The sequence below is a fragment of the Osmia bicornis genome, unplaced genomic scaffold, assembly GCF_907164935.1.
Source record: "Osmia bicornis bicornis unplaced genomic scaffold, iOsmBic2.1, whole genome shotgun sequence".
Taxonomy (NCBI): domain Eukaryota; kingdom Metazoa; phylum Arthropoda; class Insecta; order Hymenoptera; family Megachilidae; genus Osmia; species Osmia bicornis.
In genome coordinates this window covers 18,178-32,706 of record NW_025791418.1, presented here as the reverse complement: position 1 = coordinate 32,706, position 14,529 = coordinate 18,178, and the positions used below count along the sequence as shown (strand labels likewise).

The window sequence follows — 14,529 nt, the reverse complement described above, 5'->3', positions numbered from 1 at the left end:
CCCGTTGGCCAGAGATCTCTTCGCCCGGAAACCCATGACGTCGACAGCTCTGGTGATCCGGTCCGGACCTCCTAGGAGGTCCCCTTGGGGCCGAAGCCCCAAGGCAACTCATCGATCATCGCATCGATCGGTCCTACTTATAGTCTAATCGCATGGGAGTGGGGATGCCGCCGCGGTGGGGGCCCGCGATGCGCGACGCCGATCTGCGGCTGTCGTCGCACCTCCCTCCTCCTCCGGGGAGAACAGGCGTATTCGGCTGGTCGCGCACGAGTGAAGAAAACCAGGATAATCACCTCAGTATAGACGCACCGGACTATGTTGCCACGGTGGTCTGTGTTAATGGCCCATCGGCGGCCGTTCCTGGTGAACCGATGACGTCTGACACGCTTGTATATTCTGACGGTGGTTCCGTCCGCCAGGGTGTAGGGAGTGGTGTTCGTAGGATCCTTCAGATCCACGGTACAGGCGGGGAGCATCGTCGGTGCTTGTATCGGTGTGGGGGATGGCGGCCGGCAGTAATTTGCTACAGCCGCGTTGACGACCGCTCCTGCCGTCATCCTGGCTGCTTCCCGGAGTGTTGGTGCCGGATTGCCCATGCCCTGCTCGACCGCGTGGGATGCTGCCGCCGCGGTCCTCTTGGCCCGTGATCTTGGTGCCCGGTCTTCTGGTGCCAGCGGTGCCGGCGTCCGCTTGGGCGGCGTCAGCATGGCCAGTGGTGGCCTCCCGACCGGAGTCTGCACCCGACTTGGTCGGGTGGCCTTCCTCTCCGGGGCCCTGCTTGCCTCCCGGGTTCGTGGCGGTTGATACCCGCACCTGCCTCCTCGTGGAACCGACATTCGTATGAATCTCTTCCACTCCTGTGGTGTTAGGGTCAACGGCTCGTCTTGTGCCCGTTCTCGGAGGGAAAGTCTGCGTATGGCTGCTGCTATTTCTTCTTCTCTCTGCTGTGCAGCCATCTCGAATCTGTGCCGGGCGCTGCTGCTGCTGGCCTTTTATAGCCCCCGGGCCGTGTCCGGCAGAGAGGGGGTTGGTGACGTCGCGCCTCTGCGCGCTGGCGTTGCGCGGTGGCGTGCCGCTGTCGCTTGGCTGCGCGTTGGTTCTGCGCATCTTTGTATCTCTCGTACCGGTCACCGGTTTGAGATCTCTCACGTGGACGTGGTCCACGCGTTTTCCTTGGTGATCTCTTAGATCGAAGACCACTGGCGGAATTCTCTTATGGACTTTAAAAGGTCCGGTGTAACGTTTCGAGAGTTTAGCGTTTCTCTCGTTGGCTTTGCTCGACAGGATGTGCGAGCGCTTCCATACGTGCTCGCCGATTTTCGGTTGCCAGTTCCGCCTACGCTGGTTGTAGTGGCGTTGGAACTCTTGCGCGAGTCGTACTCTGGCGAGGTCTTGGGCATCTTGCAGGTTTTTAAGCCGTGCTGGCCATAGTGTTGTCGTCTTCCGCTGGTTTTCCTGCTGGAAGCTTCCTGGCGGTGTCAATTCACTTCCGGTGTTGAGATACGCCGGTGAGTATCCGGTGGAATCGGGTCGTGCTGTGTTATACGCAAAAGCGATTTCTGGTAGATGTTCGTCCCACGCTTTTTGCGTTTTTCCTAGGTCCTGGCTAATCATTGTTTTTATAACCCTGTTAGCTCGTTCGACAGGGTTACATTGCGGCGCGTATGGTGGTGTGCGCCGGTGGACGATTCCGCTGTCGGTAAGAGTTTTTTCGAACTCTTCCGACGAATTGTCTTCCGTTGTCGGTCGTCACGACACGAGGTGTTCCATGGCGTAGGATGACGAGTTCTTTTAGCGCTTTAGTGACGGCTGGTCCTGTCGCTCGTCGAAGCGGTCGAAGTTCGATCCACTTCGTAAATCTATCCTGGATGACCAGTAGTGTTGTGTTTCCGGTTTTTGACCTCGGGAGAGGTCCGACAAGGTCTGCTGTGACCATTTCCCACGGCTGTTGTACGTTTGTCGCGTACATGTTTCCCGGTGTAGCTTGCTGGCTTACTTTGTACTCCTGGCATTTTGTACAATCCCTGACATATTTGGTGGCTTCGCGTAGCACTCCTGGCCAGTAATATGCGTGAGCCAGGCGTGCTAGCGTTTTGGCCACGCCCAGGTGTCCGGCGGTCAGAATGTCGTGCGCTTCTTTCAGGACTCTGGTTTTCTGGTCTTCTGGTACGCAGATCTTCCACTGTTGGTCCGGTTCGATCTCGTTGAAGTCCAGCGTGTGTAGGATATTCCTGTATGTTTGAGAATCCGCTCAGCCATGATGGCGCTCACGGTCGATCGATTTATCGACCGGGAGTCGCCCATCTAGGTAACACGTGAGCAAGGGTCTTCCCGAAAACTCTCGCGTCAAGCCGCCATTGAAGATCAAAAATCGATCAACGTGCACGTGCTCACAGTTCAAGTGAAAGTTCAAGTACGTCTCAGCAATCGCAGACGATCAAGAAGGCTCAACAAGACCCACGGAATCCGCAGCAACTCATCGTGCGACCGGATTGCAACAGGTACAGCTCAATTACGACGAGTTTACAATTCAACCGAGCCGGCAACCACCTGTCGACGACGCACATGCTCACGGGACAAATCACAGCAGCGGGCTGAATTTATATAATTAACAGCGCTCTCAGTTCATTGTCAACGCTCAGAAATCGGTATGTTCAAAGCTAATTGTTCATTGTAAATTCATTCCACAACAATTCATCGTCTTGTGTTCAGTTGTTCAAATCAAAGAATCAAGTTAACTCTGTATGATTGTGTTCAAAGAATCTCGTTCATCATTGTCAAATCGCTGCTCAATTCTAAACTGATCAGACGATTCACGTGCTCAAATTTATAGTGCGACTTCAAATAAATCAATTTGCAAAGCCATCCTGCAAGAGTCATTCTTTCCGGCGCAATCCATCCGGGATTTCCACCAATCCCGAACATTTGGTCCTTCGAGCCGGATTGCGCCCTTGCGGGGTAGGTTTGTTGCAAATTTAGTTCGATCATTGTGCGTTTCAATTGTGTGTCTCGTGTGCGTAACGGTTTCGGTGGTCAGCCATCTTGCTCTCCTTGGCAATTCAAATTTCACTAACACTCTCGCCACAACAGGTGGCGCTCAGAGCATCAACTCAACTAACTGAAGGGAGACGAATCACAAGACCAGTTCATCCAACATAGATCAGCTCAACACACATCAACATGGCTCACTCACAAAAATCGACAGAAAAATGGAGCGAGATGCAAGACAGCTCACAGGAGTCCTTGGAGGTGCCAACAAAGACGGCGTCAGCCCGCACCTCACCAGTGCTGGGAGTTCAAGAGAGCGCGCGTCGAACGCCATCACCTCACGCCCACGCCACAAGGGCAAACACGTCCGTCTCCATGCTGGCCAGCGAGCTACAGATCAAGGTGAGGACGCAGCTGGAGCGGATCGACACGGCTCAACTCAAGCAAGCTCAAGAGCGGAAGGGGCAGTTTGCCAAGGACGAGCTCGACGATCTCAAGCAGCAAATCGACGAAGCTCAAAAGGCGTTCCACAAAGAGCACGCCCACTTCGAAATTGTGTGGCCTGCGACGCAGCTCGATCATCCGTATTTCGAAGAGAACTACTTCCGCCAAATGCAGCGTGCCAGCTCAGATGTGAGGTCGCTCATCGCTCAAGAAAGGACGAGATTGGCGACCCAACGACCAGATCAACCAGCCGAAGCAGGGACCACTCAACCGTCGAATCAGCAATCTCGCCTTCCGGACATCTCACTGCCGAAATTCGCCGGCGATTATATACAATGGCCATCATTTTTCGAGCTCTTCAGTTCAATTGTGCTCAAGAAAGCTCACCTTGACGATGTGGAGCGGTTTTATTACCTGAAAGGATGCCTGGAAGGAGAGCCGCTCCGAAGCGTATCAAATCTCCCGCTCACCGGCCCATCTCTGCACGCTGCGATCGCCCAGCTCAAAGGGCGCTACGAGAATAAGCGGCAATTGGTAAAGGCCCATCTCGACCAGCTCGCCTCTGTGACAGTGTACCACAACGATCCAAAGTCACTGAGTCAGCTCGTCTCCACCGCCCTCGAAACTAAGCAAGGAGTGCTCAACATAATCGAGCCCAGCTCACTCGGCGAGTGCATGCTGGTGCACCAAATGTGCCGCAAGCTCGACCGCTCAACTAAGGAGAGGTGGGAGTCATCACTGGGATCCTCCACGGACTACCCTAGCTTTGATCGGCTCGTGGAGTTCGTGACCTCACGGGTGTGAACTCTGGAGAGTTCAACAGCGGATCCTACAAAGCCAGCTCCAGCCAAGCCAGTTCAACCTAAACCTGCCGCTCAACCGTCCACCTCAAGAACGATGACTCAGCCGCTGCCAGGATCATCAAGATCAACCGCTCAAGGGGCCCGAGCAGTAACAGCTGCGACTGCTCAACAAGAAATTACGTACCCCAACGAACGACCATCGCCGTTCGAACAGTGTGACTGTTGTGGCGAGCGACACTACATTGTCTCGTGCGAGCACTTTCGAAGGATGGCCCTGAAGGATCGAGCCATCTGTGTCAACCTCAACAGACTCTGCTTCAACTGCCTGGGCCGACACAGCGTGAGGGCGTGCAGGTCGACTCAAAAATGCAAGGAATGCTCAGCTCGTCACCACACCATGCTGCATGGCGCCCCGCCAGTGCCGCCTCCACCTGTGTCCGCACAGCAGAGACGCTCGACTCACCAGTCCACGGCCAGTTCATCGAAGACAACCTCATCGTCGGCTCAAACCACTGAATAAGATGCAGGTACAGTCGTCAACAAACCCGCTCATCTAACGCTCCTCGCAACGGCTCAGGCTCTCCTCAAGACCGACTCAACACTCCACAACGTTCGTCTGCTCATCGACTCCGGATCAGAACTCTCTTTCATCTCCGAAGAATTAACCAACCAGCTCAACCTTCGGAGACACCGATTATCCATCACAATAATTGGTGTTGGTGGAATAAAATTCAACTGAAACTCGCGGTGTGGTGGATATCACTCTGCAGTCAACACACTCAGAACAAGCCATCTCGATGCAGGCTCACGTGCTCGCAGCCGTATCGACAATCCTGCCATCGTTCTCAATGAGAACTCCGGACTGGCCTCACATAAGAAAATTGAGGTTGGCGGACAATGCTTTCTTGACTCCACGACCAGTCGATGTAATCATTGGAGCAGATTTCTACGGAAGGATCATCAAGCCAAACATCATCACAGGCTCACCAACAACACCAATTGCTCAACTTTCCATTTTTGGATGGCTCGTCATTGGCCCAGTTAACGAATCACACTCAAATACTAATTATTCACACTTTGCAGTTGTTCAAGACGACCAGAGCAACCTGCAAGAGCTGCTCACCAAATTCTGGGTTCAAGAGGAGTCACCGATGGACATTCCAAGCACGCTCACTCCGGAGGAAGAAGAATGCGAATCACATTTCTGTGCGACTCTCGTGATCACACAGGAAGGTACATCGTTCGCATTCCACTCAAGGCACCAGCATCGCTCTTAGGCAATTCACACAAGATTGCTCAAAGATGTCTACAAAGCACTTGGCGACGACTCTCCAAGGATTCAACATATAACCAGCTCTACGTCGAGTTCATGAAAGAATACGAAGAATTAGGACACATGGTAAAGGCTCCAGATCATCAACGAATTTCATCACGAGAGGCTGAGAACGTTGGGCCTGATGGGGAGATGACCTTGGCACATGATGCTTCGGCATCAGGAGGGTTGAGGGTCTCTTCTGACGGTTCAACACCTCAGACCTCTGCTCATCTTCAACGATATTATTTGCCTCACCATGGAGTTCTACGTCTCGACAGTTCAACAACGAAGCTCAGGGTTGTATTCAACGGATCAAAAGCTACGACATCAGGCAAATCAGTCAACGATTTAATGCATACTGGTGCTAATTTGCTCTTGAATGTTACAGATGTTCTATTTTGGCTTCGCCATTATCACCACATTTTTGCCACAGATATCACAAAAATGTATCGCCAGGTAGCAGTTCACAAGGATGATTGGGATCTCCAGCGAATTCTTTGGATCGATGAAGACCGCAATGTCATCCCTTACCAGCTCACAACTGTCACGTATGGCACAAAGGCGGTTCCCTTCCTGGCGACACGAGCACTCATGCAACTTGTTCACGATGAGGGTCATCGATTCCCTCTGGCAACGCCTTCGCTCACGCATGGCAGATATGTGGACGATATCTTTGGAGGAGCAGACTCAATCTCGGAACTTGTGGAGGTCGCTCAACAGCTGATTGCATTGTGCAACCCGGGCGGATTCCCACTCGCAAAATGGCATGCGACTCACCCCGAATTACTGAGGGCTGTTTCGTCATCCACACAATCGTCAGCTCCCATATCATTTGACGACTGTGCTACAAAATCACTCGGAATTCAATGGATGCCTCAGACTGACGTATTCTGCTTTTCATCAACCTCGACTAATCAACCAAGTAGGTGCTCAAAACGCTTCGTATTGTCCGAAGTGGCTCGGATATTTGATCCATTAGGTTTCGTCTCACCGGTAATAGTACGAGCAAAAATGCTATTACAAGAGCTCTGGCTACACAAGATCAATTGGGACGACCTATTACTGTCTCAAATTGTTTCACGATGGTTCACCATCAGAGAAGATCTCAACAGCTTGGCCAAGCTATCGATCCCAAGATGGTTCAACACATGGAACAATTCATCTGTAGAAATTCATGGATTCTCTGATGCTTCTCAACTTGCCATGGCAGCAGTGATTTATATCACTGTTAGCTCTCCGTCCAACAACTCAACGACGTCACTTGTCTGTTCTAAGACAAAGGTTGCACCACTGAAGAGGCTCACAATACCAAGATTGGAGTTGTCTGCAGCACTTCTGTTGGCAAAACTCACAAAATATGTTCAATCAACGCTCAAGGTAAAGATCAATGCAACGCACCTGTGGACGGATTCTCAAGTTTCGCTCATATGGATCAAATCGCAAGCATCACGTTGGAAGGATTATGTTCGGAACAGAGTCATTCAGATCCAAGAACTCACTCCAAATGCGCATTGGGGGCATGTTCCAGGTACGTCGAATCCAGCCGACTGTGCTTCACGAGGCATTTCGACAGATCAACTCCAACGATTCGAGCTTTGGTGGAAAGGTCCTCCATGGATGGCTCGAAATCAAGATCATTGGCCGGAGCAAAAGGAATTCTCAACTTTAACCAGCGAGCTCGAAGTGAGACCCAATGTCTCACTCTTTGCCTCAGCTCAAAAGCTAAGTTATCATTGGGATCTCATTTATAAATATTCATCTTTTATTAAGCTGTATAGACTGACTGCACTTTGTTTCAGGTTTGGCTCACGGCTTAAGAGAAAGCTCGAAACTCCTCCTGTGATCATCATACCATCCTGCGACATGGAGAAGGCGCAGCTCTTCTGGATTCACGCGACTCAACACTTGTATTTCACCAGCGAAATCAAGACCCTCAACTCAGGCTCAACCCTGCCTGCAACTCACCCCTTCAGTCGCCTCACCGCCTTCATCGATTCACAGGGAACAATACGGGTAGGAGGAAGACTCACAAACACAGCGCTCAGCAGGGATGAAAAACATCCAGCGATCCTCCCACGGGACGCTCACCTGTCGAAGATCATCATTGAAGATGCTCACAAGCGAACATTTCACGGAGGAACGCAGCTCACGCTCGCATATATTTGACAACGGTACTGGATCATCGATGGCAGAGCTCCTGTCAAATCTCACATCTTGAGATGCGTCGTGTGTGCTCGTCAGAGGGGGATTCGTGCTCGTCAGATGATGGGTCTACTACCTCTCTCTCGAGTCACACCATCACGACCATTCGCTCACACCGGGGTCGATTATGCAGGACCGATCACAATGAAAAATTCAAAGGGAAGAGGCTCGAAAACGATCAAAGGATGGATCTGCGTGTTCGTATATTTCTCCTCATCGGCAGTTCACCTGGAGGTTGTCAGTGATTACTCAACAGAAGGATTTCTGGCAGCCTACAGAAGATTTTCATCGAGACGAGGGATCGCTCACAAATTGTACTCTGACTGTGGTACAAATTTTATTGGAGCACAGGCAGAGCTCAAACGCCTGTTCACGTCAAGTTCACAGGAGCACCGACAGATCGCAGCTGTCAGCTGACAGCACTCAATGAATGTTCAACCCACCAGCTGCTCCTCACATGGGAGGAAAATGGGAAGCTGTGGTGAAATCGATCAAGTACCATCTCAGGAGAACAATTGGTGAGCTCTTACTAACATTTGAAGAGTTTTCCACTCTCCTCACACAGATCGAAGCGGTGCTCAACTCAAGACCATTGGAGCCGCTCAGTGACGATCCCGACGACATCTCTGCGCTCACCCCAGGACATTTTCTCATCGGCTCGGCACTCAACACGATACCAGAACCATCACTGCTCGAAGTTTCACCAGGTCGGCTGTCAAAATGGCAGCTGATTCAGCAAAGGGTTCAGCATTTCTGGTCTCAATGGTCTCGACACTACCTACAGAGACTTCAGTCAATCTCGAAGTGGCACCATCCATCGAACGATATCAAGACAGGCTCGTTGGTGCTGCTCATGAACGAGCATCTTCCACCTAGCAAATGGCCACTCGCAAGAGTGATCGACGTTCACCCCGGAAAGGATGGTCTCACCAGGGTTGCAGCTGTGAAGACTGCAACCACAACTCTTATCTGACCGATAACGAAGCTTGTCATCCTGCCGATTTCCTCGTCGATCAGTTTCTGCATGGCCGGGTTGCGTGGTCGGTACCGCTGCTTTATCGGTGTTGTTTCCTCGAGCCGGATCTCGTGCTCGATTAACGGGGTGAGCCATCGTATCCCCTCGAACGCTCTTTTTTCGCGCCCCAGGAATTGGTCTAGCTGCTCCTGGTCGGCTGGAGTGAGCTGTGCTAGGTCAATTGGCGCTTTTACCGTGCACTGGACAGGTCGAAGACACAGACTTGTCGGCTGGTTCTGGTGGTCTGTCCTGTCCACGCGTTGTTCTCCTAGCCATACTTGCAGGCCCATCCTGCGTAATAGGTCCGTGCCGATTAGCATAGGATAGGCTAAATTTGGCATAACGTAAAATTCATGGTTTCTATGCATGCCATTGTAAAGTACCTGCCCCCTATAGCTGGCATAGATTTTCATCTCCTGACCATTGGCTAAGGAGGAGGATAACTGGTGGTCTTCTTTCTCCCATCCGGCCTGTTTGCAAGCCTCGGCCGTTTCGTCGCTAATGTACGACACGGCGGCCCCTGTGTCGAGTAAAGCTTCTACGTTACTTTTGCCTACTCGGACGGTGATAATTATCCAGTCGTTTGCAACGGCCGTTGGCCGTTGATCCTCGGTGATCTTGCAGTGGATGGTGTTCTGGTCCTCTTCTGGCTGGCTCTTCTTTCCTTCCGGTTTCTTCTTCTTTTTCTTCTTTCGGCGTGTGATGTTATCACGCGGGTCGGGTTCTTCTGGGCTGGTCAGCCGGTTTACTGGGGCCGGGGTTTTCCGGCCCCTCTGGCGTTTCCCTGCCTCGGACATAGGCAGGTTCGCGTCATTTCGCCTACTTTGCCGCAGTAGGAGCAGAATCGGACAGCCGAGTTCGGGCACTTGAATCGGGCGTGCCCTGATTGCCCACAACGCCAGCAGTGCGTTTCTCGACTGTAATTGGCCGCAATTTTGCTGCCGCGGGGTTGGTTGGAAGGTCCCGCGGCTGGTTCGCTTGATCTTGGAGCGCGTCTCTCTTCGGCCTTTGGTGTGCTGGCTCATTGTGTGGCGATGAGCTCGGCCACATTTTTTGCTCGGGTTATCAGGTAACTGATATCCTTGAGCTCAAATCGGTTGATGTAGAGCTGCAATTCTGGCTTTAGATTAAAGACGATGGCATCGAGGAGTTCCTCCTCGGTGTACTCTCCTCTGCGGCGCATTAACGTCGTTATTTCGTTAATGTAGGTCCTTATCGGTTCATCTGGACCTTGTTTGCGGGCGGCGATTTGCTGGTCCAATCGCCTCTTTTCTCCGGCTGGTACGGAGAATTTTCGTAGCTATTCCTGGAGTTCCGGCCACGAACAAACTTTGTTCGCTGTATTCCGGTACCATATTTGGGCTTGCCCTCGTAACAATTGGGTGAAGCCGGTACGCATCTGGTGGTCGGTAAGGCCGTACGCAGCTTGTAGTTCTTCCAACTGCTCCAGGAACGGGTACGGGTCTCGTCCGTCAAACTGGCAGTTCCATTTTCTCATTATCTCCATCGTTTTTGACCGGTCTTCGTGGTGTCTGGCGGCTGGTTCTGTTGGAGCGGATGGCCCTGCTGGAGACGCCGTCATCTCGGCGTTCGTGTTTTCCCCGCGGTTCGGTGTTGATGTGGCCGCGGTTTGACGGCTTCCGAGGTGTGTGCTCGGAGCCACTCACGGGCCATCTCCGCGTGGAATTCTTCATAGTCTCGGGTACGGTCGAGTTCTTCCTTATATCCCGGCTCATCGTTCGGTTTGTCTGGAAACTCGTCCTGGTGTTCTCGGACGTAGTCTGCCAGACGCGTCCGGAGCTGGACCCATGTTCCCAGGGTTGGCTGCTGTAGGCTGCGTAGCTCGCTGACTACCTGGTCCTTCTTTAGGCGATACACCCAGGCGACGCCTGCCATGTCGGTTTGCTTCCTCGGAATCGATTCGGCCAGCTGTTAACAGCCACTGGATCTGGCTAGATTGACTGTTTGCAGTTGCCTTGTCGAATTAGTCGGCAAATTCGGGAAGGTAGGCCGTCCGTGGTATATCCCTCTGGTCTGGTCTTTTTCAGCTCGGTCTTCTAGCTGGATTCGTTTTCGGCTGGTGTTCTCGTTCCGGATTCTCGTTCTGTTTTCTCGTTGCTTCGCTGTGTGTTCGATTCGATTGCTCGGTAGCTTCTGTTCTGATATCCGTTTGCTCGTTCCTTATATACTAAGTCTTAATTCTAGTGGCTCCACCGTCCTGATTCCGAACTGGTCGGGCGCCATGTAACGGGGTCGTACGGTACGGTGCGCACGGCGTTGCGCACCGCGGTCGGTTTCCCCGTGCCAGGGTTCGCAAGGGAACAGGTCGGTAAATAATGAGGCGGTGATATGTTAGAAAAATATAAATTTATTCAAAGAATACTGAAGCTACTGGTGGACTACGTGGATACAGGGCGGCGGTCCTAGCCTCGCCGCGCTGGAAGCCGGGCGGTGGTCTCCGGCCTCGGATACTACAATCAAAATATCGTCTGGTGATTAGACGCGTGGAGCTATATTACTTAAGACTAGACTACAGGTCATACGTACTACGGTCGGAACCCGGTCCGTCACAGAAATTGCGCGGAACTTATGCCTAACGCTCTTACAAACTACCGCCTTACAAGCTAAATGAGTACAGACGCACGCTGTGTGCGCGGAGCGAGGGCGCAAGCGGAGCGCGAACGCGAACAATCTAGCGAAGGCGCCGAGGCACTATCGAGTGCCGAGGAAGTCAGGAAGAGGAAAGACCCGATTGGGCCGACGGTATTTTATTCAATCGCGCTGCGGTGTTTCGTGCTGCGGTGGAGTTGTTGCCTGTTTGCCTCACGCGGCTCGTCTTCTCGTACGCTGAGGTAGAACTGAGCAGCGAACGAGACGGCGCCCAATCGTGACCAGCGTGGGTAGCGCCGCGAAGCTGGACGGAATCGGCTGCCAAAGGCAGAGTACGGTGCCGTGTAGGCTAGCGTTCGGAATCCCCGCGGAAGCACCAGCAGAGATTATGAACGCGCACTAGCTTGGTCACCCCGGGTCAACCACGGGAGCTACAGGAGCTGCCAGGTCTTAGAGTAGTGGATTCCAATCCGCCTCGATTGGAAATAGATTCAAAGATACCGACGGTTACATTCCAATATCTCCAGTTGTAGCAACGTTTCAAGCGACGAAAGGTTATGGAGACGTCGAGCGCAGAATGTTACCACTTATTCTAAGTTGGGGGCAGTAACGGTGCACAAATTACAAGGGACTACATTAAACAAAGCAGTAATTGATCTTGGCAAAAAGAATTTTGCAAAAGGCCAAATTTACGTTGCACTTAGTCGTGTTAACAGCTTAGCTGGTCTAGTTTTATCTGATTTAGCACCAAACAAAGTCCTTGTTAAACCTCATGATGAGAGAGCACTCGCAGAAATGCAAAGATTACGACAGTTACTTTTGCAAAGAAACAGTCCAAATCGGCTCCCAGCATCTGATACGTGAAGAAGAAAGCAAAGCCTTTTTATTATTTTTTATTATTATATTTATTAGCAACCAATTGCAATAAAAACCGTTCGGAATAAAAAAATACCAAATATTTTTATAACGGGACCAATCGGGAGACATACTTTAGAAGATGCAAAATGTTTCGTTCCAATTGGTCCATCCGTCTCGGAATAATCGGCGAACAAAGGCAGAAAAACTAACAATAGTTTTTCACGAATATCTCGAAAATTAAAGGTTTCCGTTAATTATACATAAATAATGAAAAAGTTGTTCAGAATCATGCCCCCGACAATATGTTAAAGGATCATTGAAGTCATTCTATGTTGAGATTAGAAACTTCCCGTTTTTATTTTGCAATAATCAAAACCGTTCGGAATAAAAAAATGCGAAATGTTTTTATAACGGGACCAATGGGAAAACATATCCTACAAGGCGCAAAAGATTTCATTATGATTGGTCCATCCGTCTCGGAGTAATCAGCGAACGTACATTTAGAAAAAAAAGTCGTTAGGAATAAAAAAATGCAAAATATTTTTTTTACGGGACCAATGGGGAGTTGTACTGTACAAGACGCAAAAAGTTTCATTCCGATTGGTCCATCCGCCTCGGAGTAATCGGCGAACGTACACCGCACATACATGAAATAGCACGTTTTTGTGCAATAAAAAGCGTTCGGAATGAAAAAATGCAAAATGTTTTTTGAACAGGACCAATCGGAAGACATATCCTACAAGATGCAAAGGTTTCGTTCCGATAGGTCCATCCATCTCGGAGTAATCGGTGAACAAAGCCAGAAAAAAAGAAAAAAAAATATACTCATCGAATTGAGTATCCTCCTCCTTTTCGAAGTCGGATAAAAATCGAATTTCAGTGATATTGTGCTAGTTCGAGGAATGTTGGTCAGCTCTGTTATCAGTAAAAAAACGATTAAATCGTCCAATATTCGCTAAAATGTTGCCGAACACAGCATTTAGCAGCCATGTTGTTTGCTTACAACAGCGTCTGTCTCAATCGTACAGTTTCAAAAATTCCATTTTTCTCAACGTACGGTGTTTATTAGCTTTAAAGTGGACCTGACCGACCTGTAGCGAAGTCTACCCGTGTGTGGTGAACCCGCCAAAATTTCATTTATGCAATTATCGAGACGAAAAATGGAATCTACGAAATCAAGTGTCCCTCTCACACATGGCGTATACGTACATGCTTTCCCTTGATTGTGTAAGTGCACGCATACAGGTCATGGCACAAGGAGTCTGTGCCCTTAACAGACCTTTTTTGTAGGAAATTAAATTTCCTACTATTTATGTTCTATGCCATTTTTTGATCAGATGCGTAGTTTTCGAGATGTATCGAGATGTTTATAAGTTCCGAAGCCGCACCAACATTACAAGGATGAAGAAACACTGTGGCCCCTTTCTTTGAGGTAATTCTGCACTACTCTAGGCTGTATTCACTATTCCGAGCTGTAAACGCCACTTCCAGCGCAGCTGTGCGGAAGAAGAACAAGAAGAAGAAATATCTCGGAATATGTGCGTGACGCCCCTTTCCTTGAGGTAAATCTGCAAATATGTCGGAAGCAGTGCGAGCCATGGCAAAATGTTAAGAGACCTTTTTTGTAGGAAATTAAATTTCCTGCTATCTATGTCCTATGACATTTTTTGATCTGATGCGTTTATTCGGAACTATTAAATATCTCGATATATCTCGAAAACTACGCACCTGATCAAAAAATGTTATAGAACACAAATAGTAAGAAATTTAATTTGCTACAAAAAAGGTCTCTTAACATTTTGCCATAGCTCGCACCGTTTCCGAGATATTTGCAGAGACACCTCAAGGAAAGGGGCGTCACGCACATATTCCGAGATATTTCTTCTTCTTCTTGTTCTTCTTCTGCACAGCTGGGCTAGAAGTGGCATTTACAGCTCAGAAGAGTGAATACAGCTTAGAATAGTGCAGAGTTACCTCAAAGAAAGGGGCCACAGTGTTTCTTCTTCCTTACCTAATCGGTAAGACGTTCGTTTTGAACGGCTGTTTATTGTCGTTTGGAGCGACGACGCTGGCCGATTGTGTTGCCTTGCAAGGCCCCAATATGGATCTCTCTTCTTTTCTCTGAATCGATGCATGCTGCCCAATTGCCTGGTTGTTGGAAAGTCCCTGTACGAGAGTGCATACAAGCCTGTTTATTTACGGCCGGATTTGCGCGCGTGGTGGAAACTTGGATGCTTGCGAGGCGTGCTTTGATTTATCCTTATACATCTTTCGGTGTAAATTTTTATTCCTTT

General features: G+C 50.1%; 2 protein-coding genes across 2 annotated transcripts; both read left to right on the top strand.

The window, feature by feature from the left end:
• The first annotated feature begins 5,083 nt into the window (after nt 1-5,083).
• Nucleotides 5,084-7,716, top strand: LOC123989150. Its single transcript, XM_046289826.1, has 2 exons — nt 5,084-5,468; nt 5,513-7,716. Exons 1-2 carry the CDS (start codon nt 5,084-5,086, stop codon nt 7,714-7,716), a joined length of 2,589 nt encoding a protein of 862 aa, XP_046145782.1.
• Nucleotides 7,717-8,182: 466 nt separating this feature from the next.
• On the top strand, nt 8,183-8,725 carry LOC123989149. Its single transcript, XM_046289825.1, has one exon. It carries the CDS (start codon nt 8,183-8,185, stop codon nt 8,723-8,725), a length of 543 nt encoding a protein of 180 aa, XP_046145781.1.
• The last annotated feature ends 5,804 nt before the right edge of the window (nt 8,726-14,529 follow it).